This window comes from Podarcis gaigeae (genome assembly GCF_964106915.1).
Source record: "Podarcis gaigeae genome assembly, chromosome: 12".
NCBI classification, from domain to species: domain Eukaryota; kingdom Metazoa; phylum Chordata; class Lepidosauria; order Squamata; family Lacertidae; genus Podarcis; species Podarcis gaigeae.
In genome coordinates this window covers 59,595,542-59,623,182 of record NC_139688.1, presented here as the reverse complement: position 1 = coordinate 59,623,182, position 27,641 = coordinate 59,595,542, and the positions used below count along the sequence as shown (strand labels likewise).

Genomic DNA, 27,641 nt, shown 5'->3' with positions numbered 1-27,641 from the left:
AAAATCGAAAATATGATACAAGAGTGTTCTCCCTGCGAGAAAGGAGCAGTATTTCCTCCTGCTGCCACTGGAACACAATTTCTGTTCTTATCCTGAAGCAAAGTTCTTAACCCGAGGTTATATTTCTGGGTTAGTGGAGTCTGTAACCTGAAGCGTCTGTAACCCGAGGTACCACTGTAGTTGGTTTTTTTCAGCATCCAGACATCCAAAAAAAGTATCCTACTTGCACATCTCCAGTAACAAACTTGCCCAAATGAAATAGGTATACTTTCTAAATCTAGTTATAATGTATCATTGAGAAAAAGGCAGACTCTTGCACTATTTTTGTTATTTTTTTCTTTACCTACTGCATAATATTTCTCATGTAGTTTTATTGTTTTTTATTGTTGTGCACTGCTTTGCATAGAGCAATATAAACATTTACCTATTAATAACCATCTCCTCTTCTCAGTGATCCTTGGAAATTGAGGGGTTGCTGGGGCCATCTTTTCAGCCCTTCAATCTACCACAGTTAAATTCCCAAAATGCTTTGGGGAACCTAATGACTGTTGAAAGGTGTAGATATAGCCATTGTCTCCTGCTTGTTGTAGGTCAGAATTGACCCAATAGGACCTTTTGAACAAGTACTTCCAAATATAAGTTTTTCCTAGTAAGTCAGCATTTATATTCTCTTTAGCAGCACTGATGCATATTGATGTACAGTACTAAAGAGACAATAGAGTGACAGTTATCACTGCATTCATGAAGAAGTGGTGATTCAAGACTTGGATCAATGGACCTTTGCTGCAGCATAATAGCATAGTTCAGAAAACCTTGATAAGGTTATTTAAATAATTCTCAGTCAGCAAGTGACTTAAGCCCATCCTTATCTTTAAGAACAAGGTTAAGTGTTACTTAAGTTAGTGGAAGTAGCAGTTTTCATTAAGCAAGTGTAAAGTTTGCATTTTAATTAGAATCTAGCATGCTGAACTAAGCTTGAGTGGAGAGCCTTAACTAATTAAAATGAAATCTGTCTAAACCACAGAGCCTAGGGCTTGCCGATCGGAAGGCCGGCGGTTCGAATCCCCGTGACGGGGGGAGCTCCCGTTGCTCGGTCCCAGCTCCTGCCAACCTAGCAGTTTGAAAGCACGTCAAAGTGCAAGTAGATAAATAGGTACCACTCTGGCAGGAAAGTAAACGGTGCTTCCGTGCACTACTCTGGTTCGCCAGAAGTGGCTTAGTCATGCTGGCCACATGACCCGGAAGTTGTCTGTGGATAAACGCCGGCTCCCTCAGCCAGTAAAGTGAGATGAGTGCCGCAACCCCAGAGTCGGTCATGACTGGACCTAACAGTCAGGGGTCCCTTTACCTATATAACTGAAATCAAGTATTCAAAGCATTTCAGTAGACCAGTGAATATTTTTTAATGAACAGATTTAAAACTGTTGTCATAACATTACAGTTGTCTGTGTTTGTTCATTTGCTTGTTCCTTAACAGCACTGTACATCAGGGTGATCCATTTTATCCTCACAACAGGCCTATGGGATTGGTGAAAGATATCAGCTGGTCCAATGTCACCTTATGAGCTTTGTGGTTGAGTGGGGATTAAAGCCACTCACAATTCACTGCCTGGGCCTATATTCATAATTTAGCATATTTGACCTTAAAAGTCGAATGTCAAATTGAATTAGTTATTTGACTGCTTATGACATGCCCACCAAGTGGATGTTTGAAATCTGCAGCCTGGTTTATCTTGGAGTTAGGGGAAAGAACAAGAAATGGTTGATGTCATGGCTGCTGGCATCACAATGACCTTTATCTCTGCATTGAGAAAGACTTTTCCTTACTGCCGCTCCTGGGGAGGAGGAGAGCACAAGGGCACTCCAACAGATTATCTATATTAGAAGGTCCTCAAACATCATATTTTACCTTCCCCTTCTCATCTTCTAATGCTATCTCTCCCGCCTCTGCTGATGGACAGACTTACTTGTATGTGGAAACCTGAGATTTATTTTAGAAATAGCCCTTCTGGAGTGCCAAAGATATTGCCTAGTATGGCAGAGTAAGTCAAGTGCACAGTGTTGTAATACCTATTTATCTACTTGCACTTTGACATGCTTTCGAACTGCTAGGTTGGCAGGAGCAGGGAATGAGCAACAGGAGCTTGTCCCGTCCCGTCCCGGGGATTCGAACCGCCAACCTTCTGATCAGCAAGCCCTAAGCTCTGTGGTTTAGACCACAGCGCCACCCGCGTTCAGTCTGAGGTAGCACGTCAATGAATGTAGCTAATCACAAAAGTGCAAGGTTAAAACCTACCATGAAGTGTTTTTTAGTCTCGTTCACGGTGGAATTCGGATTGTCAGACTCAAGGCTGCTGCTGCTTACAGAACTTATCTGTCAGATTAGCAGGTGGTCTCTTAGCTAGACATAAAACAACAAGATTTGGGGCCTCTAAAAAACGTAAGAAATATATTGCTTCATAGAGAAGAGTCTATTTTCACCAACCATTATGTGGACAATGAAGACAAGGGATTTTGTACAAATGTGCATAAAGTGATTTAGGGTCAGGGAACTGTAATAAACAGATGCCAGAAGCCCAAGAGATGACATTCCATCACTGGGTGTGGACAGGTCCCTAAATGTAGATTGGTCCAGGTAGATCAACCCCTTGCATGTCATTATGACGGGTGGCAGTGATTTAACCAATCTTCACCTCTATTCGTGCCAAGTGGAACTGAGTCCAATCTGATTGTGAACCTTTGCTCAAAATCCTCAAAAGCACAGATAGCCTCATTTAACATGACTATTCTTTTAGAATTTGGCTTCAGCTATAACAATTAATTTAGGTAATCAGTGTGATTAAGTGATTGATATTTTTGCAGAAGTGAACTTAAAAAATACCCACTGTGAAAGACTGCAACGATTGAAAAAATAAATCATCTTTCTGCATCTCTTGATTGGTTATGTGCATTTAAAGATGACCTTCCAAAAAATAAATGAGATGTCTGTTACTTAGTCAACTGTTACCTTCATTAAGGAACCACAAAATGGCATCTATATATTTGATAGCATGGTATTTATTCCGGGGTGTGTTTGGAATGATTAACTCATCAGTTAAAAGCATGGGATTAAAACATACTTAACTGTTTGGTAACCCCACTACAGTTTTTATACTGACAGGAGTGGTTTGGTTCCTGGCTGGCATCCACCTGTCTTGGGAGACAATGGAGGAGCGCACTTTGGGCGTGGGTAGGGAGAGCCAAACCGTTGAAGAGTTACAGTTCCTGCTATGGCTGTAGAAACCAATGTGTGAGAGACATGTTGTATTGCCACTGGGGTAGATGAAGGCGTCCAGTTGTGCTGTTGCAGATGCACCATGGTGATCCTTCTCTCTGTGCTCCTCCCAGTGGTCATTCCTCCTTTGGTCACTGCTGCAGATACATGAGTGATTAAACAAAATAATAAAATTAAATGATCAAAAAACCTTTCATTTTAACATGTTGTGTTAAGGGCTTCCCATGTTCACTCAAGCTGCAAAATGCTAATAAATTGCCTCTGCCAAGCTCCCCCATGCCTAACAAATGCACTATTTAAGGAATATTGATGTGGTATGCTATGCTATCCTGTGGTAAATTGCAGCTTCATCACTTTCTTGGAGTTGAATGGCTGTCAGCGGTAGAGCATTGGACCGAAGTCCCAGATTAGACATTCACTGGAATATACATATGTACAACTGAAGCTATCATTCCATGTTGGAAGCATGCAACTAGCAACCAACACTGTCCACACAGAATTGGAAGGAACCTCGACAGTCATGTAGCACAGCCTGCTGCCAAGGTGAAGCAGTGATTTCCTGGCTTTGGGGGAACCTTCACTAGACTTATACCTGGTAATACATAGCTGCATGCCTCATCTTGTCATTGATTTAATCAGGAGTGGAAACTGACATTTACCCAATACAGTAAAGGTAAAGGCACCCCAGACCGTTAAGTCCAGTCACGGACGACTCTGGGCTTGCAGCGCTCATCTCGCTTTACTGGCCGAGGGAGCTGTGGTCAGCATGACTAAGCTCCTTCTGGTGAACCACAGCAGCACATGGAAACGCTGTTTACCTTCCCGCCGGAGCGGTACCTACTGTATTTATCTACCTGCACTTTGACATGCTTTCGAACTGCTAGGTTGGCAGGAGCAGGGACCGAGCAACTGGAGCTCACCCCGTCGTGGGGATTTGAACCACCGACTTTCTGATTGGCAAGCCCTAGACTCTGTGGTTTAGACCAGTGTTTCCCAACCTTGGGCCTCCAGCTGTTTTGGGACTACAACTCCCATCATCCCTAGCTAGCAAGACCAGTGGTCAGGGATGATGGGAATTGTAGTTCAAAAACAGCTGGAGGCCCAAGGTTGGGAAACACTGTTTTAGACCACAGCGCCACCCGCGTCCTTACCCATTACAGTACCCTTCCATTATAAGCATTATTTTATTTTTTTTATAATATTTTTTATTAGTTTTATGAATACAGAAAAAAGAATAAAGAACATATTATAAAAGTAGAAAAAGAAAGTTACAAATTTTCTTGTTCTTTTTTCCAAATCTACTGGACTTCCCCGCGTCCTCCCAACCCTGCATTCTCTGTGATACATAACATCTGCAATTTGTTAACTTGTTTCAATACTTATTGTATCTTCCATTTTATCATGTTACCCAATTTCAAATATATTATGACCCAAATCATGTACGTTTTCATTTTAACACAATAAAGTTGTTTCATTATTCTATCTCTGACTTCTTGTACCTTGATTTCCATTTCTTTAATTTAACCTTACTGAAGCTAGAATTTCCTAAAAGGTGCGTTTTTTAACATTCATACAACTTATAATATTTTTCCAAATAGTCTTTAAATTTTTTCCAGTCCTCCTCAATTGTTTCTTCTCCCAAGTCTCGGATTCTGCCAGTCATTTCGGCCAGTTCCATATAGTCCATCAACTGCGTGTGCCATTCCTCCAGTGTGGGTAAATCTTGTGTCTTCCAGTGTTTTGCAATCAGGATCCTTGCTGCTGTAGTAGCGTACATAAAAAAAGTTCTGTCCTTCTTAAGCACTCTCTGGTCCACCATGCCCAGGAGGAATTATAAGCATTAAATGTGAAAGGGAAGTCATAAAGCAGGACTTCTAGAAGTGGGAGTTTGGCCTGTGTCCATTGGCTGTTATCCAGATTTGTTTGTTTGTTTGTTTGTTTGTTGCATTTATATACTGTCCTTCTTCCAAGGAGCTCTGGGCATCATGCATGGCTTTACTCTGATTTTATTCTCCCAACATCCCTGCAGGGTAGGCAATGCTGAGAGATAGTTACTTGTCCAAAATCACCCAGTGAGCAAGGAATTGAAGCTTGGTTCAAGCCTGTTGGGCAAAGGATTCCTGCATTGCAGGGGGTTGGACTAGATGACCCTTGTGGACCCTTCCAACTCTATAATTCTATGATTCTATCCACCACCCTGCACCGACTGTATGTGCACAGTAACAGTACTGTGACTATCACAGTTTTCTGACTGTAAGTGCAGTTGCCATGCCAAGGAAACAGAGTCATGCAGAATCAAGTACATAATACTTGCCACATGCTTTCAACTGTTTCCGCATACTCACTGCAGTATTCCGTGATACTTTCTATAGACTGTGCCATGGATCATTGTAACTGCTAATTGGGAGGAAAATAGATTGTACAAGCCATGGCAGCATACATAAAATTTATAAGCTGATATAGAATACCAAGTGAGGTGATTAAAGTAAATTAAATACCCCAGCAGCACAGTTATTGTGTTGTTTACTGCAAAGATGACATATATTCAGGAGATGTGGCATTGAAGGTTTAAAACAGAATAAAATGCCCACAGGTCTTGAAGAAGGATTTTGTTTGCTTATAGGCTTTCTGAGTCCCAAACATGATGCTTTCTTAACTTTTAGGGGTACTTATTACTGGCATCAAGAAAGAAGTAGAAGCAGAGTAACATAATACCTGTAAGGTTTCACTCCGCTCCTGACATCTCAAAGGCCAGGTTCCACAGATCCGCACACCATTAACTGCAGATGTGCAGACTATTTTCAGTCTTCCAGCCATAGCCACCCTGGAACTTTTCATACCCTTTCAGAGGCCTTGCCTGAGGTTTGAGTGGCTGTCACTGACTGGCATTGGTGTTGGACTTGCGTAATAGGTATATGTTCTAGTTATGTGGAGGGGATGCGCTTAAAGTTAAATAGTTCATAATAAAACGTATAGTAACTCAACCTTTCCTTGTTCTGAATAGTTCTTGTCCAGAGAGTCATTAGGAAAACGAAAACCAAATAAAGTGCTCAAACACATAGCATATTATTTGAATGACTAATATATAAAAGACTGTGTAGCTAGGAAGGGAGCACACAAATTATTCCCTTTCAACAGAATGAAACATAAATAAACCTTGATAACTGTTGGCTCATGGATGATCAGCAGTTGCATAGGGCTATTCAGGATTTTTAAGGGAACTGTAGATGTTTATGATGCTTGCTTTTGAAAGCTATGATAGGAGCCTCACAGTATCCTGTCTGTTACTTTTTCAATGTTCCAGTCAGATCTGGAATCACATTCAATGGCAAGAAAAGCTTAATGGAAAAGATACGCCATTAAGTGAAGAACTGAGGCATAATTGGGACAATTAAGGTGCCAAAAAAAGCCCTGAGCAATTACTGAGTTGCTCACTTTTGCATTTCCTTACTACATGGGGCATTTTGATTATCTTAATCTTAAACCTTACTTTAGCATTAACAGCAATGTTGAAATCCTGTTTTTTGGAGTTTCAGAACTTAATAATAAAAGGGCACACTTTGCTAGGAAGTTTTGTCTTGCCATAGAATATTTCTGCCAGTTTCCTGTCCTGAAATTATGGTGTTAGTTGCCTGGAAAAGCCAACAAAATGCTAAAAAGAACAAACTACAATGCTTATGTTGTAGTCTTAACACCCAGAGAGGGCCATAGGTTCCCCATCCCTGGTCAGCTACTGAGCATTGAAACATATATTCCCAGCTTAAAATTCCAGCCCAGCCAAAGGTCTGTGTCTTCTGCATGGAAAGTTCTCCAGAGGAACGAGCGCGTCAGGCTGGCTTTGCAGTCCCTCTTCTGAAGAAGTGAAGTGAAGAATAAGACTTGCCTGGTTTAAAGCAGGAAGTTCCACACTTCTTCCCATTTTATATTTCCGAAAAGGAGGGGAAAAGATTAAGGTGGTTTGGAGCACTGGCTTGGGTGGGAGGGCACATGGGCCATGCCTCACCCTGCATGCCAGCTCTTTTCCATTAGCAGCAGGGGCTGAGGAGTGCAGAGGGTCTCTTCACCCTCCACTCCTCTTCTCGGCGCACCAGTGCTCACCCGTTGGTAGCAGGGGCTGGGGAGGTGGGAGGGTGAAGAGCACCCTCTGCCCCCGCCCTACCTGTGAGCCCCCACCTGGCAGCGTCAGTGGCGAGGGCTGGACAAGTGTTCTCCGCACCTGGCGCTAATGAACAGCCACTGGTTTGGAGACACTTTAAAAAAGAAAATCGCTGAAATCTACATTCCCAACATTTCCCCTGACATTCCAGAGATTTCCACCTAGACACTGTTTCTGAAGGCCGAATCCCAGCTATGTCTGGGAAATTTTGGACATATGGCAGCCCCAATTTTATGTATTGTGACTTGCTGTTATTTTTATTGATTGTAGTTTGGTTTATTAATTCCTTACTGTAATTGCTGAGAGTGGATTTCAGTTCACTTACTATTCTGAGAGGTAATTTTATTATGCCCTATTATATTCTAATCAATTATTGACTATTACTTTATTTGTTATAAGATCTTTATTTTAAAGTCATATTTTTATTATGACTTTTTTGGATTGGATTGTTCTAAGATGTGTGATATTTGTTGTATATTTTGTTGTTCCTTCAGCTTGCAAGCCACCTTGTGAATAGCAATATAGAAAGGTGGTTTACAGATTAAAAGTGAAAATGAATTAATATAATGTGAGGTTCAGATTTAATGCCCCTGGCCTGGTGTTACAAGAACAGGCTCTGAGATTGAGGTTGGGTGTCATGCAGTGGGAGCCACTGAGACCGGCAGAGCCATACTTTGTTTGCTGAGCGTGGCACAGCTTCTGGACTTGGCAGCAGTGCATTAAGGGCTCATACATTACATTTCAGTCTCCAGGATAACTGCTGCCTTTCAATCTCTAGGTAGCTGTAAGCCTTTCTGTGAGCAGAAATGTAAGTCACTGCAGGTTAACACTCACCAGAATACACATTCAACTTCAATTCCAAATGTTCCATGGCAACAAAATAATATTTTCCAAAACGTGTTGAAAAACTACCTTTCTGCAAGTACACGGAGTGGGGTGGGAGAAAATAGGAATATACTACTCTAGATTTTCCTATTCATGTAATCAGTGATGCTTCCTGTGCTATACATATGTGGGGGGACTCTTATCTCGTTTCTTGCAACCCTGGAAACCCAGCATGGAAAATAATCTCTGCAGACCATGCTGCTCATCCATGGTAGAATTATGGGAGAGCTGTCTCCTATAACTGGATGGATTCTTTCTTTCCCTAACCATTGCTGATGAATACACAAACATGCCTAGATGCTATGAATTATAAAAGAGACGGAAAATCAGCCCATTAATAAGATTCTGAGTGACTTTGTAGCAGAAGAAGTACCAAAGTTGTGAAATGAATTGTGATACCTGCTATAATTTTCACTCATTTAGTATCTTCAAGGATAAATGTTACATATCTGTGCATCAGTCGGGCTGATCTCAGCCCAGTAACCACAAATTATTGTAGTCCAAGACATTAGTTTCTTAGACGGGAAGATTGGAAATTTCAATCCATTTTATTGATGTTAACTTTGGAAAAGGACATCACTGTTTCAGTCTTGCATCCCTCCCCTCCCCCCCCCAAACGCTCTCTTTTTTAATTTCAAGAAATATAGTGTGAGAAGGTTAATAAAAAATATCTATCTAACTATTACTTCTTTCTCAGCTTTTTGCCTGATTACATCAGTGGGGACTTTGATTCTATTATGCCTGAAGTAAAGGAGTATTATACAGTCAAGGTAAGTTTTTTTAAAATTAAAATTTCCTAGAAATCATCTTTAACACTCATTTTGCTGCTCTATCGCCTAGCACTCTTGGGAAATGCTTCTCCCTATAGCAAACTGTTCTAAATAAGGATCCCTGGGTTACTGTGTCTCAGGCAGAAGCAAATCAGTGTATTTCTGATATATATCACTTTCTTGTGATCCATAACACCATTCTATCCTTTTCCTTAATCTGTGAACTTAAAAAAAAACCTTACAAAAATCACATCTTAAATTTGTATTTTCTCTCAAAACACATGCTTCAAAACATATACTGATAGGCCTTTTTTTGATCCAAGAACTGTGTTGGAATGTTTGGGAAGTAAGAAGCTCAGAGCAGATCAGTTTGTGTTAGAATTCACAGTATCAAATTCCTGAAGCATCCCTAGTCAGGGCCGGCCCTACGATGAGGCAAAGTTAGGCATCTGCCTCAAGTGAAGGATGCTGAGGTGTTGGGAATGATCAGAGCTATGAGTGCCATGTGGCCCCTATGTGAGCCTGTCCTTTTCACCAGTATTGGAATAAAATTCAACTACTAGTCCTGTTGGCTTCTATATGTACCCCAGGGGAGGGCACCATCTTGTCCTTCGCCTCAGGCAGCAAAACGCCTTGAGCTAGTCCTGTCGCTGGTCAAGCGTTCCTCAGTGAGCATACTGCAAATGACAGACCAGCATCCCTTGAAGCAATGTTTCCCAACCTTTTTGCGACCGTGGCCCCCTTCTGACGTTCTTTCCTTCCTGTGCCCCCCACCCTGTCCTACCGGTAGAAATGTAGCTATTTAAATGTTTTGTTTGTAAATAGAACATGTTTGTTTAGAATTTTATAATATATACAAAATACAGTTACATAAAATGGTAAGAACATGATGAAATATTGTTGAAGCAGAAAAACAGATCTGGAAGGGACTCCGGGGTCATTCTTCTAGTGCAACCCCCTCAACGTAGGAAACTCTACTGAAGCATCCATGGCAGATGGCCATCCAACCCAGTAGCATAGCCGGGGGCAGGGGGCGCCCCCGGTGGCACTTACCTTGGGGGTGGCACATCGGAGCCCCAGGTGATGCACAAGTCTAGGCAAACAAGCAGGTCCCCTTCCCATTGCCACCCCACACCGCACTTACCTGACCTGGGGGTTCTGGATTTCGGGCTCTATGGGTCAAAACAGGAGCCTCTGCAGTCGCCCTCTCCCCCCGGAAACAAACCAGACTCTTGGTAGAGTTGGAGTTCCAACAGATATTGCAGCCTTTCTCAACCTGTGGGTCCCCAGATGTTGTTGAACTACAACTCCCATCACCCCTAGCTAGCAAGGCCAGAGCTCAGGGATGATGGGAGTTGTAGTCCAACAACATCTGGGGACCCACAGGTTGAGAACCGCTGAGAAATTGGGATGTTGAAGTCTCCCATGACTAGTAGTATAGTATATCTCTCCTTTTTGAATGTTTGGTAATCTGCTTTTTGAAGTCATAATCCAGTCTTCAGGCAGTTTATAGCAGACATCCACAGTAGGGTCACTGTTGTTTCTTTCTCCTACAATTTTTACCCATATTCCCTCAATCTGCTTTCCATGCTCCAGGTCATGGATTTCTTCACAAGTGTAGACATTCTTTACATATAATGCTGTTCCTCCTCTCTTCCTGTTTGGTCTATTCCTTTTGAACAGGTTATACCCCTCAATTCCTACATTCCACTCATGAGTCTTATCCTACCAGGTTTCAGTAATGCCTACCTGTACTAAAAGCTCCAATTCATCTTGCTTGTTTCCCATACTTTGTGCATTTGTGTAGAGACAACTGAAACCATGAGTCACTCCCTCCAGCTGCCTTCTTCTTGTGATATCTTGCCCTAAAGCAGGTTTCAGGAGCACCACCTCAGTTTCCTGTGCATCAATGAAGCTATTATCCCCAGTACCATGAGTTCCTCTGTCCCTCCCCCTGAAGTTTAAAGCTCTCTCTTGAAGACCTTGATTCAAGAAGCCAAACCCTTTCTGAAAACACCACCTGCACAGCCAGTGGTTTACCTCCAGTATTTTCCTCTCTCTTCCTGGACCACGACTTTCAACAGGAAGGAGTGATGAAAAGTCTACCTGTGCCCCAAGTCTCTTCAGCTCCCTGCCCAGAGTCTCATAATCCTTGAAGCCTGGTATTATTTGTACCGACATGAGTCAGAAGGAAGGGATAGTGATCAGTGGGTTTTTTATGACTTGGGAACTTCTCAGTCACAACATGAATCTTTGCACCTGGAAGATAGCACACCTCCCAGGACATCCTGTTTCCTCCTCACACTACTGCCTCTGTCCCCCACACATCTCTTCCTCCTCTGTGGAGTGGCAGGAATCATTCTGTACACTTCCAAAGCCTGCTTGGAGTGTTCTAAGGTCTGCTACTGCTGTTCTTGAGTTTTCCCCTTCTGTCTGTTGGAGCTTATCTGAATATTATTGGAATAGGTTACAAAGGGTGGAACCTTATGGTTTGTGTACTTCCTACTCCTCCCTCTCAGCTTGCCTTCTCTACACTGCAATTCCATTTCTCTGATGTCTCCATGGAAGGTAGCAAGTGGGTTATCAACATCCTCATCTACCATCAGTAGCCTAGGATCTGAAGGACTCTGGTCAAGAATGGAAAAAGACTCCTCCAAGTCCATCCCCTCCTGTCTCTTTTCCCTCTGGGGCATGGCAGGAATTCTGCACACTGTACCTTTCACAGCCACCTTCGTGTCTTTTGAGGTTGGCAACTTCTGTCCTACCTCCTCTGGCCCAGAATCTGTGTCCAAGGTGAGAGCATGGAAGCAATTTTGCAGCTGTAAAGACAAAGTGTGGTTTGTGACTGTCCCACTTCTGTGTGTTACATTCCTCCAGAGGTTTCATCTCTTGCACTGGGTGATCTTCCTGCTCCCTAGGGGCACCCAACCTGTGTTGCTGTACCATCACAGTCCATTCAGCTCTGTTGAGAAACTGCATGTTGCCCTATAGCTCGAGGTGTAGCTAGGCGGGCCTCAAGTTCTGTACCTTCTCTTCCAACAAGACAACCAGTTTGCACTTGCTACAAGTGTACTGCTGCATGTTTTCCGGCAGAATGACAAACATGGCACAGGTCTTGCAGGTCACTGCAGTGTAATCCAAGTAAATTCACTTATAAAAACATGATAACTTGCTGGAAAATGTAATATTCCAAAGATACTTTCACTATGTTTACAGTCTGAAGGGAATAGGCACCAGAAGTATCAAACCTGCTGTGTCATTAATAAATACATTAACACTACAGATAGCTCTGTCATTAATCTTTCTCTTTTGAAGGCCCCCAAAGATACTCAGTAGAAATAGGCTTTCAGTGAATCTTTATGTCAACTTGCCTTTTATTCAGATGTCAGCAAGTTTACATGAAGATTATATAGCAGCTACTACAGTATTAGTCCTTTGACAGAGTATCAATCATTTGGCAAATGGTGTAGAGGGCAAATGGTGTACACTTTATTTTTCTTGATTTCTGCTTATCTTTTCTGGTTATTATGTGAAGAAACAGACTGAGAGTGTAAAGCTGCTCAACTCTGAAGTTTTATGGGGTATTAATTACTGTTGAGAGACTTTCAATGGAATGTGCAGTGGAAGTATGGAGTTTTTTCTGGAACAGAAACATGCCTTTTCACATATTGAAGAAAGTCTGTGGTGGCCTTCAATTTAATAAATCAAATTTGCTATAATTTACAGGGAAATATCACCTAGAACATTTTCTTTTTAAATTTCCTGTTACAATACCATATTAAGACAGGGCTTCACAGATTCTAGCTAGGTTTTTTTAAAAAAATGACCATTATTTCCTAGTACCTAGAAGTAACACCCCACCATGAATAATATCTACACTTAACAAAATGTAATTAATTATTTTCATCAGGTTAAGAAATAGATAAAGTGAGTTTTTTATTTTTTTAAAAAAATGATGTAATTAATTAACTTTCAAAATTTTCATCCTTTTTTACATCAGAAACAAAATGTTTATAAAAAGTTGAAATACTATATGTAGCATTTAAAGTTGCTGATTTTAAAGCCAAAAAAGTGAGAATGTATGGATCTCAGCAAATGATGCTGCAGCAAAACCCTCTAATTACTTGTTTCCCATTCAGCCTTAGGGGAGAAGTCACACCTTCCATTTAGCACACAAAGGACTGATAAGTGCTGTCTGGCAAAGACATGGTGAAATCAAGAAGTAATTATCAGTGCTATAGATATCTCCCCAACTTCCAAAAGGTGTCAAAATATCTACCTGACTTGACAAGGCACAGCCAGCTCTCAGTCAGTACCCACCAGGCTCTCAACTCTTAAAAGTGGACTATAGCTTTATCTCTCACAGTCCCTCATCCCACTTACAGATGGGTAGCCGTGTTGGTCTGCCATAGTCAAAAGCTTTCGTGTGCATGCACACTTCTTCAGATACCACACGAAAGCTCATACCAAGAACTAACTTAGTTGGTCTTTAAGGTGCTACTGGAAGGAATTTTTTTTGCCTCATCCCACTGTTGCTTTACACATGAGGAGACCAGAAACATGTTTGTAAGTAGCTATAATAGGCTAGAACAAGGGTCCCCAAACTAAGGCCCGTGGGCCGGATAAGGTCTGAGAGACTCGTTTATCCAGCAACACCCACTGCCGCCACCCGCTCTTACCGGTGCTGCACTGCACGGCTGCCCACTTCTGGGTCGGAGGAACACCGGAAATAGCTTGTGCGCAGAATAATTCCTGGCCAGGATTTTGAACTTGATTCCACAGTTTAACACATGATATAATATACTGAAGTTTACCATTTTTACAAATTATTTTTGTCCAGACCTTTATTCTTCCCCCCCACCACAATAAAACCTTTTTTGTTGTTGTTGACCTAATGTTTTGTATATTCCTATTTTAGTTCCTTCATTTTCTTTTTAGATATCTAGATATTGCTAATGAATATGTTTTGTAGTGTATTGATGAAGAATTGGTATTTCATTCACTTTGGAGCAAATTCACATATTATTAGATAGTGTATCAAAGCTGAGATCTATTCACATGTGTGTATTAAATTTCTCAGCTTGCAATATTTCTCATTTACACTTTGGCCCCTAAAGCAATTCACCATCATGAAGGAAGACAAAAATAGAATTCAGTAGAATAAATAACAATATAGTTCCCTGTCCATCAAATGTTATAATCTTCCAGTGCACAAGAATGTAATTTAAATACTTTCCCCCATTTTATATAGTTATCTAACTATCCAAAAAAGAAAGAAAAGAAGCAGGCATTTGTTTCTGCAGTTGGAACTAAAGCTAACTTCATTTTACATACAAAAATCTTCCAGTGCAGCTGTTCCAACTGAATTCAATATAGTAAAATAAGAAAACAGGATGAGAGGATCTGTAAAAATGTAGCATTCACATTTTGTAATGTTAGCTCCTCCTGTTGCTACAAATGGGCTAAAAGCAGATGCTTGCATAAATGGTTATACAGTGGTACCTCTGGTTGCGTACAGGATCCGTCCTGGAGACCCATTTGCAACCTGAAAAGAATGCAACCCGCGGATCGCGATTCACCGCGTCTGCGCATGCGTGTGTATGTGCATGTGCATGTACAAGCGGCAAAATCCGGAAGTAACCCTTTCCGGTACTTCTGGGTCGCCACGGGACGCCACCTGAAAACGTGCAACCTGAAGTAAACGTAACTGTATAACAGTTTCTCCTGCATGAAAGACAGAAGCACCCCCAGGATGGGGGCTAAGCTTACAGCATGTCACAGACTGGGTGGACGCAGAGGAATGGTGGGAGGAATCATCTGGGGAACTCCCAAGGGAAGAAGGCTCAGAGTCCAGGGCCTGGTGGTGGGATGACGATGAGTGGTCTGAGGGAGAAGACTGGGAGAAGGAGGTGTCAGAAGCAGGAGGTGTCTTAGTGAGCTAGAAGAGCCTGTGACAGAGAAGCCCAGAATGAGGGGCTGAAGGTGAACCAGGAGAGGAGGAAGGCCAAGAGGCAAGAGGAGTCTGGCAGGTGAAGAGTCACAGGTACAGCGAGCTCTTCTCCCCACCTGGTCTCCCAGAACCTGGAGAGGAATGAAAAGGGCAGAGGGGAATTTAGCTTCACGCAGGTGCAGTCTCAGATTGCTTAGGAAAAACCTTGGCGAGGAGGGGACTTGGGCAGCTGTGGGGACCTTCCTTCTCAGCAACTGCTTCCTGAGGGCAAGACCTGTCTCAGAAGAGTTTCTTGTGCTCATTAGGCCTGACACTCCTCTGCAAGTCCTGTTTTTGCTAATAAAGAGTAAACTCCAAGTTGCTTGGTGTGATTTAGCGCTGTCTTGCTCCTTTCACAGCACTAGTGTGTTGGCAGAGAGGGATGCCTCATCCACTTGGAAACCAGAGTGCTTTTGTACATTAGTAGCCTTTGGTGTGACTTCCAGTATTGGATGGTCTGTGCGAACTGGAGTTGGGAGCCGTATCCGAAAATCCTTGAAAACCATCTGACAAAACCACTCAAAACATACCACAAAAAATAAGTGAAAGCAGATGAAGAGCTGGTCCAGAAGCCAAGACGCCATAGTTCTGCTACATTTGCTTGTTGTGGGGTTTACTGTCTTGGGTGCTTGTACTGCAACAGCGAATAAAACTGAGTTACTCATTTTCAGTGTTTATATATTACCATTAAGATTTGAGATTGGGGTTTTCTGGGGGACATAAAATTTCTATTCAGCTTCAAACATGACATTTCATTCTATCTTTTAGAAAATGCACATACTTTTCAAGTTCTCAAAAGTTTGGTTTTTATGTCAGCCTGCCTCCAACTGTATGTAATTCCTTCCTCATTTTAAAACTTTTAAAGATTTTGACCATTTCAGCATTGGGTATGTCTTCCTAGCTCTTACACCTGTGCCATTGGCCCATTAAAGATTTGCAAGCCCAGTTTTCCCTTTCAGCGGCCTCAGAAACTTTGGGAAACAATGCTTCTTGAAAGCACTTTATAGGTGCTTTCTAGTAAAACACCATCTCATTTAATACACTACATTTTTAAACCTCCCAATGAATATTTATCTGACCAAATGTAAACATCTCTATCTACTTAAATGCATACAGTGTTGGCAGCAAAATCAGTGACCGTCCCGGGTGGCAAAAGCCCTAGCTATTCCACTGCCTGGCTGGATCAGACCAAAGAGCCCATCTAGCAGCATCCTGTTTTCACATCAGATGCCTGTGAGAAGCTTGCAAGCAAGACCTGTGTGTGACAGCACTCTCCTTGCCTGTTCCTAAATGAGAAAATACAGTTTCCCTGATCATCAAAAACTGGTTTGGGTTTTGCAAGGTGTTCAGATAATATTTCTGTAGCAAGCTGATGTAAATTGTATACTTACACATTCATCAACACAAACTGAACACTGTTGAAATATATAGAGACCAACTTAAGTTTGTTCTTGGTATAAGCTTTCGTGTGCATGCACGCTTCTTCATGAACACTGTTGTAATTAGTAGAACATAGCCAAAAATCACTCATTGAGTGCTTTTTTGAATATGAGTTCTGAAATATTCTGCTTTTTGGGATCAACATTGGGATCAACACTGGCTGCCTGAAATTTAACTAGTTTTCACTCAACTCCATGGAACAAACCAATTTGTACCCCAGGTCTTGAGCACCTTGCATGGCTGTCTTTTTGTATTTGAAGAGGCTAGTCATGAACTAATTCCATTCAGTTTCCCTTTTCAGATTAGGCTGTCACTGGTTAAAGCACTTAATGTATCTAATTTCCTTTCATTGTAATGCATTTCAACTTTTTCTGTACATCCTGTATCTCAAACTGACAGGGGGAAATGTATTTTTAAACGAAGACATGCAGCACGAAAGCTCTCTGTGCAAAAGAGACTTGGTTGAAGCTGCAATCCTGTGTATGCTTACCTAGGAGTAAGGCCTGTTGAACACAGTGGGAGTTCCTTTTGAGTAAACATGCTTAGAATTGCCCAGTGTATATAGTTAATCCTTTTGGCCTCTTTTGCCTCAGGCTGTGCCTGATCTGCACAAACAGGAGGGAAGTTGCAATAGTAAACAGTTGTAAAACTTTTCCTTGATTATACAACTAGAAACAGCAGGTGATTACATGACTGAATGCTTCTCCATATTAAAAGTTTGTGTGTGTGTGTGTGTGTGTGTGTGTGTGTGTCTGTGTGCCGCCCCCCTCCACACTGCACGTGGCAGAACAGATGTCACAGCGAAGGGTTCTCAGAATTCTCCTTGATTTTTTTAAGGAGCAGCATCCAGTCATGTAACCCAAACTCTTCTTCCTGCAAAGAGATATGCTGTCACCAAACAAATTTACCCTGCACCTCAAGGTTGTGAGAACTAAGCCTACTCATTAGAGGAAGAAGACAAATTTCCAATCACAAATGTCCTAAATTCATCACATCAGCAAGAAATGTTGAACAAGTGTCACATGGCCTATATATTATTTCTAAGCATACGTGTACATAGAAAAGACATTGTTTTCAGCATAAAAATACATAGAAGAGTTAAACCCAATGGCATTTTCAGAAATAATGCTGATTGTTCCAGTAGACCTTACTCTACAGTTCTAGATTTACCTTTGAGCTTGTGAAAATCACCTTTCATTAAGCTACCATTTAGTTGCTACTGGGAATTGTAGCATGTCAATAGATGCCTCCTGTCTCCATTTTATCATTCCAAGCATGGATTCAGCTTCATTAAGATATGAAATAAACCTGTTGTCAATTGGACCTTTCATTCTGCAAACAAGGTAACTTATAGTTTTTCCATTCATGGTAGTCTTTCCCCATTGAACTCAGTGGAACTTTGTAAGTGCAAAGGCAGATACAGTGGTTTGAGGTTGCTGTCCTGTACACACCTTTCTGGGAGTAAATTTCATTAAACTCAATAGGAATTACTTCTGAGTCAATGTGCATAGGATTCCATTGTTACAGCTCTATACAGGCTGCTGCTTTAGAAGAAAATTCTTTGCTTTTCTATAATGCTAGTACAGTAAACCTGTAACTTTTGCTTACATGATCACAGCTTTGAGTGTGTGCATGTGGAGGGCAGTAAATAAAGGGGGAGCTGGGGAAACCCACTGTTCCCTGCTCTCTATTTATTATGCCCTTGCACCCACCTGATTTTCCTTGCTTAACCGGGCTTTGGGAAGGTGACACAAGGGCTCTAGCAGCATCTCAGAGCCCTCATGCCTCTTTCCAAGACCCTGGTAAGCAGCCCTCCACCTTGGGGGGCATTTCTGGGGGTTCCTGACTTTGCACAAAAACTACATTTCCACTGTAGTCTAAATCCAGCAAAGTTGCTCCTGGAAGGAGCCTGTCTGACTGTAGAATTTATCCTCATGTTAGTCTGCAAACCCCAAAATCTGGGACCCCCTCCAAAACCAGTGCCAAAATCTGGCAACAGTTTTGCAGCATTTTGCAGCAAAAATCCTGTGTTTTGAAGAACCCAATCAACTGAGCAATTGCTACGCAAAGCTAGGGTCATAGCTATCACCCCCAAACCCAGTGTTGACCAATTCACTGCAAAACAGTGCCAAAGTGTGGCAACAGTTTTGTAGCGCTTTGCAATAAAACCCCACATTTTGCAGCACCCCGCCAACTGAGCAGATGCTCCGTAACTTCAGAAGCATAATGTGTGATGAGTGAATGGAAAGAGAACAGTCTGGGGAATGTATCTGCAGATTCCACATTTTAACAGCTTTAATATTAAAACACCATTTATGAATTGTAATGTGTAGTAAATGTGAGTCTTTGGAAAGTTAGCAATTTAATAGTTGTATGGTTTCCTTTCAGGAGTTATTCAGATTTTAAAGGCAGCAGAATTTAAATATTGTCATCTTTACAGAGATAAAAGGAATTCAGTATATTTCCTGAAGCTCTCCAGGATATGTCTTGGTGGCAGTGTGGAACCAGGGATCCAGAAAGCTCTTCATGGAAGGTCACCTGTAGGATTTGAATTATGTCAAGAAAAATGGGGGTGGTGTATTGCCAAGATTGTGAGTTGCAATTGCTCAATTGGTGGGGTGCTTCAAGATGTAGATTTTTTGCTGGAAAACAGTTGACACACTTTGGCACTGTTGTTGAGTGAATCAATGTGAATTGGGGTGATAGCAGTTGCTCAGTTGGTGGGGTGCTGCAAAATGCTACAAAACAACTGCAAAACTTTGGCACAGGCTTGGAGGAGATTCCAAATTATGGGGTTCATAGTTAATTTGCCTCCTTGGCTCCACTAATGTTAACAGATATTACTAGTTTCATTACTGTAACAGTTAATAGCTACAATATGCAGTGCAGGTATGATTTCTTTTGAAATAAGAATATTAGTGAAGAGGCTGCAAAGGAAAAGATACCTGCAGCAACAGCAACAGCAGAAGCCTCTTCCAAAAGCAATCCCCAAATTAGGGTGTGAACATAAGAGCATCTTCCTGTTCACTTTCACCTCTCATTTCATTGCGGTGTTTATAGGCAGCCCTAGAAAAATTGAAAACGCTTAAAAAAAAAAACAAGCCCATGAGCTGATGAGGTTCTAAAGTTATTTGTGGTTTGGTTTTTTACTCAATAAATATTTGCAGTATTTATCTGGTGGATTGTTAGTAGGGGTGCCATATTTTAAAAAGTGAAAATCTGAACACAATCCGTATTTTCCTGGCCATTTCAGCTATTTTCCGCCTGGATGTCTGAATCCCAGCTATGTCATGGCAACCCTCCGTTCGACAACCGAGCTTCCACTGTATATGGATTTGTTCCTTATTTTATTTAAATGTACCTGTCTATTGGAAATATTTAAGTTGTTCACATTATTTTCATGTCTGAACATCTGTTTGCTTGTGAGTCAGACTTTGACCTTCCTTCCCAGGAGATATGCCTTCATGTTTTTTAGATGCAAAGGTTTGTTTGTTTGTTTCCGTAAAATGTATATGCCACTTGATTGTAGTTAAAAACCACAAAGTGTTTAGATGTATATTTAATATTTTACGTATTTCATAGAATCATAGACTTGTAGAGATAAAGGTTCCCCAAGGGTTCTCTAGCCAACTCCCTGCAGTGCAGGAATCCCAAACATGGCAGGTGGCCATCCAACATCTGCTTAAAAACCTGCAAGGAAGGAGAGCTCACCACCTCTCATGGGAGTCTGTTCTCCTTAACATTTAACATGTTCTTACATTTTGATTTTCATCATGACCAATCCTCGTCAGTGAGTTTTTATGGATGGTGGGGCAGGTTATACCAGTCCAAGACGACACAAGTCTGTATATGGATCTTTGCACACAGAGGTGCTGCAGACGTGCAAAAAGCAATACAGAAAAAATGGAGACAATGAGGACAATGCAGAAAATTAATGTAATGAAAACTGACAAAAAGGGCTGGTGCAAGTACATCCAGAGTGTGCTTTCCTGTTGAAATGAACCAGGACACCTCAGGGCAGTATTGCTCTCGCACAGCTCCCATTCACTGCATTTTGGCATACACAGGATCATTTTTGTAGTGAATCCTTCGTTGCTGATTGCTGATGCCTTACTGTGCTGTCTCCAACTATGGCTGCAGCTGCAAACAGAAACGACAACCTCATAGATAATTGTTGTTAAAATTGGAGTAGAATGGTAACATAAGCTAGGATGTGTCGTATTAGATCTATTATTTTGAAGAATTCTACTGCTTGAGTCTTTGATTTTAAAAAACGAAAATTAAAGGGACTTGTTATTCAAACCAGGAAATTGTGGGTGAGTCTTTTAAAAAGAAAAGAAAAGAAACATCTTTGCAAGAGAAGCAGGGATTAGCAAAAAGTGAAGATTAAAGGCACAGTTAAAATGAGCAAATAGCTCAGAATTCAAAGGAGACAAAGTGGGTGGTAAATGAGGGTAATGTGTAGGAGTGTCAGAGTCAAGGGAAGGAAGATGGACCACTTCATTAAATCCAGAGCATCCTACTTGGCTCAGATCACCAGATGGTCACCTAAGGCAAGTACAGCCAGACCACAACTGCTGTTAAGGAAATGTGCAAACAAGGGCTAAATCTCCCCCCGCCTGTGCAGAATTGTAGAAATTCAGGATTAAAGGGAACAGGTATGGGTCATCCAGATGTGCTCCTGTTGCAAGAGATGATGACAATACGTGATGTATGCATTTAACTTTTTATTTCTTTATATATTTCTTTATATAAACAAATCTAGATAACAGGACTCAAGGTGGCTTTTATTTATTTACAGTGTTTGTATTATGCCCTTCCTTTACCGACTGCATTCAGGTTTCTTAGTTTTGGCATTATTGGGGATTCTTGTGAGGGAATTTCTGACTTTTCCTTGGTTTAGGTTATTTTGGGCGCAGACCTTTTGGGGCCGTCTGCTGCTCATGCCCACTGACTTACAAAAAAGAAGGCAAATAATAAATGTAAATAAAACAGAATCACATTAGTTGTGTCTCAGCTGGATCCAGAGTGCTGTTCTTTCACGGCTTTTTGTTTCTTTGGGCTATTAGAGAAAATGATCAGTACAGAAGCAGAGCCTTTTGCGTTGTGGATGCTTCTCAAGGCAGACTGCTAAAAGACACAATTCCCTTGTTAAATGCAGCTAAGTCTAACTTCCAGGCACCACAGACAAGGAGTTCTTAGTAAGACATCATAAACTCTTCAGAAGGGCATGTCACAGGTCTTGTCCGCTTGCTGTGGTGTTTGTTGCAGGTTTATGTATGATATTTACAGAGTTTAGGGATTTCACTGAAGTATAGAATTTATAGTCCTGTTTATATGCTTAGGTTGGTAGCAGTTAGAGCTTTCCTATTAGTTCTTTGGGTACTACCGTATTTTTCGCCCTATAGGACGCACTTTTTTCCCTCCAAAAATGAAGGGGAAATCTGTGTGCGTCCTATGGGGCGAATGCAGGCTTTCGCTGAAGCTTGGAGAGCAAGAGGGGTCGGTGCGCACCAACTCCTCTCGCTCTCCAGGCTTCAGGAAGCTATCAGCAAGCCTGGGGAGCCCGCGGGAGTTCTTGCAGGGCTCCCTAGGCTGCTGCAGCCTGCTGCCCGGAGCGCGGGGTGCGCTGAAGGCGGGGGGGGGGGAATAAAATTTGTTTTCTTTATTTCCGCCCCAAAAAACTAGGTGCGTCCTATGGGCTGGTGCGTCCTATAGGGCGAAAAATACGGTACTTCAGTAGAGTTCACTTTGAAATAAATTTGTATTTACTTCTATATGATTGATTGATTGATTGATTGAGCTGAGTTTGTGATCATTGGGTATATTAGGGAAATGAATTAATTTATAATTATAAATTCAATTTCATATCTTTTAAATTAATTAATTGTGTTGATTGGTGGGTGCATTGGGGAATTCAGTGGATTTATATTTATGAATAAATACAGATCTGTTTAATACCTTTTGGAATTAATTCATTGGGTTATTGATTGGTAGGTACATTGGGAAAATAAATGATTTGTGCTGCCTTCTTTGATTCTGGCACATTTGCAAATTTGTTTAAAAGTGTTACCAAGTTCATAATAGTGTTTTGTCATAGTGGCTTCTCAATTAATGGAACCTAAAATTGCAACAATTATCGGGGGGGTGTGCAGCGCCACCTGCATCACAGAATTCTTGTGAGAGTAAAACAGATGCTTCCCCCCATATATGCTATGATACAAATGATAAATAAATAATAAATAATTCTAATGGTTTGATTAAAAAACCAATGGTTGTCATAAGCCAAGCCACACCAGTTCCACATATGATGTCAAAACAAGTACAATTTGCTGAAGGGGCTCCGTGTGATGTCTTCTCCAAAGGACAACATGAAATTGTCAGGTAGTTCTTAATTCTTGAAACTTTGTTCACTTTTAAGTAATTAGAGGAATAGAAAGACTAATGCAGCCTCACTGTCAAATTTTGGGATGAAAGTTGGCAGTGAGGAAGAAAAACATGTCTCAGAAACTGAATGGATAGGCTTTGCTGTAAATAAATATCTGCGTCATCCCACCATTTAATTTTTGTAGGGATGTTTTAGCATATAAAATAATGTGCCATTTCAGGTTAATTTCTGCCCTGCAGAACTTCATGAAACACTCTAATGTTGACTAATAACAGCAATTTGTCATGTGAACCTATCAAAATAATTGGCTGTGCTTCATCGGCAAAGGCTGATCAGTCTGCGTAGCAATACCTTCTGTCACCAAGATGATATACAGTAAGTGCACAGATGTTATTTACGGTATCTCACTAATTCTTCTTGTATTATGGGCTGTATTTCTTCTTGTGCACAATCAGCTTGCCATTTTTTGAGCCCTGCACAAGATCTTCAAATCATTTCCAAATTTATGGGAATAAGTGGGTACTTGAACGATGCTTTAGATGCTTTAAATCATGTTTCCTTTTGAAGTGTGTGGGAATTAGCAAAGTTTTTAATAATGTTGGATTGAGTGATAGGGACAAAAGACCCTTCTGAAATGTAGGTAGTTCCTATTCTAATTATAAAAGCTTCTTAACAGAATGCACAGAAACACACAGTTGCAGCAATGTCTGGCAAATTATTGAACCCGAAGGCTGGAGCCAACTTGTACGCTTTATTCATACAGAATTAACATCCTTTGTACAGTGTAGATGAGAGTTTTGCAAGCACTAGAGTGTGCAAGCAATACTATTATATTCCAACAGTGAGTTTCCTGATGAAAGTCCTTGCCTAGTCTGCACTTGTATTGGAATGAGATTTTGGAATCTTGAGGCGATTAAATGGATTTAAAATAGCAGATTGGGGGATTCCCCTTTTGAATGCTACCCTACATTTTAAAAAATCCCAGCAATTAAAATACAAACAACACAGCAGAGTGGGGGGGCAAAGTTTCCGTCCAGGAAAGGGGACAAAGAGAAATGGCCAGATGATGTCACTTACTTCCCCCTAACAATTGTTATGCCTTGTGTCCTGGAACTCAACCAAGGGAAACCAGAAAACATCCATAGAAGTATAAATGACAGGACAATCTGGTTTGGCTATGGTTTGAACTGTTTCAAAAATAGCTTCAAAAATAGTCCCACACTAAAAGGGGGAATTATGAATCTGACCACCTTGTGCACCCTTTGCAAGAAGCGAGAGAAGGACAAATAACAGGAGTTTTATCAGTGAATGTCATTTTTTCCATTTTTCTTCTTTTAAAGCAGTTATGAAAAATGTCCATATTTTGCAGTCCATTTTACTACCTAGACCAGGGGTCAGCAAACTTTTTCAGCAGGGGGCTGGTCCACTGTCCCTCAGGCCTTGTGGGGGAGGCAGACTATATGGTGGGGGGGAGAATGAATTCCTTTGCCCCACAAATAACCCAGAGGTGCATTTTAATAAAAGCACACATTCTACTCATGTAAAAACATGCTGAATCCTGGACCGTCTGCAGGCCAGATTTAGAAGGCGATTGGGCTGGATTTGGCCCCTGGGCCTTAGTTTCCCTACCCATGCTCCTGACAGTGATCTGGGTAATGGGAGGTGTACTTTTTAATACAACCAATGAACTTCTTATAGTTTCTATAATAAAGTTGACACTGTCTAGGATAAAGGTGACTTCGTTATTAGGCTGTCTCCACAACCATCGTTCTGCCCAGACACTGAGGTCCAGCGCTGACGGCCTTCTGGCGGTTCCCTCACTGTGAGAAGCAAAGTTACGGGGAACCAGGCAGAGGGCCTTCGCAGTAGTGGCACCTTAGAAGACATCTGACGACAGCCCTGTTTAGGGAAGTTTTTAATATTTAATGCTGTATTGTGTTTTTAATATTCAGTTGGAAGCCACCCAGAGCGGCTGGGGAAACCGAGCCAGATGGGCGGGGTATAAATAATAGATGATGATGAAGATGATGATGTCAGGTATGCCAAGGCCTTCTGAGAGAGATGTGACATTAAAACATGGAATAGTTCAATTTCCTACTGCTTTTGAGAACTTTTTTATAAGGAAACTATAGGAAAACCTTTTACCAAAATGGGGAAACATTTGATTAAAATTTGGTGGGTTTACTGGGTGCTCTCTGTGGCGCAATGGGCCAGTCCATCTGGCTGTTAACCAGTTTGGGGGTTCAAGCCCACCAAGGGATGGCTGTCGGCAGGATTCCTGCACTGCAGGGGAGTTGGACTAGATGATCTTTGGGTTCCCTTCCAACTCTGATTTTGTGATTGTACTAGAGACTAGCTATGACCCATCAACTCCCTCTTTAAAGCAGAGTTGGTTCTATGAGAAGAAGTGCACAGATCTTTTGGGAAACATAACTCATGTACAATTCTTTTTTTAATTTCCTTTTCATTCTCATCTACCAATCAAATCTTGTATGTGGTTTGAAAGAAAAGCTCAGTTTCTATTATTATTATTATCATTATTGCTCCTCGGGAGGTCCATTAAAATAGGATATATCATTTTCCATTTGATTAGATTGCATTTAGCTAGCAATTTCGATAGCTAGCTGTCACTTTCAAAATACTGTCAAACTCTTATCTTCTTTTATTGTTGCACTTCTGTTATTACAACAATAAGATTAGGGAAGATCAAAATATAGAAGCAGAATGTAATTGGTATCAAACAGAATATTCTGTAATGTATTAGAATGGAGATTGATGGGTATGCAAACATAAAATGTTAATATCTTCAATTTATTGGGACGTTTGCTAGAAATTGTAACAGGTAAAAACTAAGCCTTTCTAAGCCCTTTGGTGGAACTCAGCTTTGGCCACGTTATGCCCATTTTAGGTTTATGGCTGCCCTGAAATGCTTCCATCAAAAAGTGAAGAGTTTGTTTTCTCTTTAAGTTGCTAGAAGCCCTTCTCAATGTAAAAAAGGTAAAGAACCCCTGGACAGTTAGGTCCAGTCAAAGACAACTATGGGGTTGCAGCAATCATCTTGCTTTTCAGGCTGAGGGAGCCAGTGTTTGTCCACAGACAGCTTTCTGGGTCATATGGCCAGCAGGACTAAACCACTTCTGGTGCAACAGTGACAAGTGCCAGAACACACGGAAACGCTGTTTACCTTCCCGCCGGAGCGGTACCTATTTATCTACTTGCACTGGCGTGCTTTCAAACTGCTAGATTGGCAGGAGCTAGGACTGAGCAATGGGAGCTCACCCCAATTGTGTGGATTTGAACCGCCAACCTTCGGATCGGCAAGCCCAAGAGGCTCAGTGGTTTAGACACCTTTCTCAACACTAGTAATGTACAGTGGAGCTTGCTTTGTTTTCCTTTGTTAGAAAATAACTTGAAACATCCCAGTTCTTTAGAAAAATCAATGGTGGCACCTTGTTTTAAGACAAGCAGGTCTAGTCCTAGTCAAGCTCCTGAATGGGACACCAGTGGGAGCCCCATGTAAGAACAGTATGTGAATATTTTTTAAAGTTCAACATCTGATATTCTGTCTTTCTGAACACATTATATTCTCTCAAGAACCTTGTGAGGCATGTTACATGGTGAGAGCTGGTGCCTTAGAAAGCCCTTTTATGCCGTGTTAGACAATTTGTCTAACTGACCTAGTGTTGTCTTCTCTGAGTAGCAGTGGCATTCCTGAGTTTGGAGGAGAGGTCTTTCACGTCACCTACTGTGTCCTTTTAACTGCTTCATGGCTAAGTGGGCATTTGTACCAAAGTCCCAGTCCAATCCACCACTCCACCTGAGCAGCACCACTGACTTTCATGCCAGCAACAGAATAAATTAAAATATTGTATCAAAAGACAAGACTCATGTATGTGGTGGCACCTACCCTTCATTGTTGTTGTTTTTTAAAAAAATTCCCTGCATATTGAAATTCGACTCTTTTAAATTAACTTTTTAATTACTGCTTATGTGTCTTGTTTTCATAATGTGTGGCTAAATTAATAAGATGAAAAATTGTGAAAGAATGGAAGTCCACTCATGGTGATGTTTCCCTGAAAAGTTTGTTCAAAAATACATTGAGTTTGATTTGTATGCCCACAGTTAATTTGCATTAAGAATGTGGAGAATTCCAAAAATGCAGCATTCAGAGCTGGAGATGAAAAGATTAGTAATAGTGAATGCAATGCATTGCTGTGCAACTCCTGCCCCAGCCCTGTATTCATAAGGACGCCCTTTCAAGGATTACACTGACACAGATTTTTCAAGTAATTACTCTCATGGGATGGAAGACTTCAGCTAGCTCAAAAGGCATTTGCTCTTGAAATTCATTCCTGTGGATTTGTTTTTCAGACATATGGCTGCTCAAGTTGTAAGATCAGTTCAATATTTCGGTTACAGTCTAAGAAATAGACTTTGATGCCAGTCAGGGGCTTCATTTTCTTTTTATAGTATAATAGATTACATTTCAAAAGGTGCGGTAGTACGGCAGTAAAAAAACAAAAACAAATCCTCAGCTCACCCTGTTTCTTCCACCTAAAAATCAAAATTGCTCCTTATATAGTAATGCACTCACACAAAGAAATATTAATGATAGTCCAGAAAGATTAATAGTCCAAAGAAATATTAATGATAGTCCATTAATTAACGATTAATGATACTGTTGAACTACCACATGAACATCAGTTGTCTTTTCACTGCTATTTTCCTTATCCATTCAA

General features: G+C 41.2%; 1 protein-coding gene across 6 annotated transcripts in view; it reads left to right on the top strand.

Moving 5' to 3' along the window:
* Positions 1-27,641, top strand: part of TPK1 (thiamin pyrophosphokinase 1) — a 254,996-nt gene that overhangs the window by 106,962 nt on the left and 120,393 nt on the right. For all 6 annotated transcript variants that reach the window (XR_014557046.1, XR_014557047.1, XM_083706411.1 and 3 more), the window contains one exon: positions 9,013-9,085. Coding sequence is in view for 4 of the 6 variants with exons in the window: in XM_083706411.1 (XP_083562537.1) it covers positions 9,013-9,085 (73 nt within the window). In the remaining 2 variants the exon portion in view is untranslated. The remainder of the gene's footprint in view (positions 1-9,012; positions 9,086-27,641) is intronic.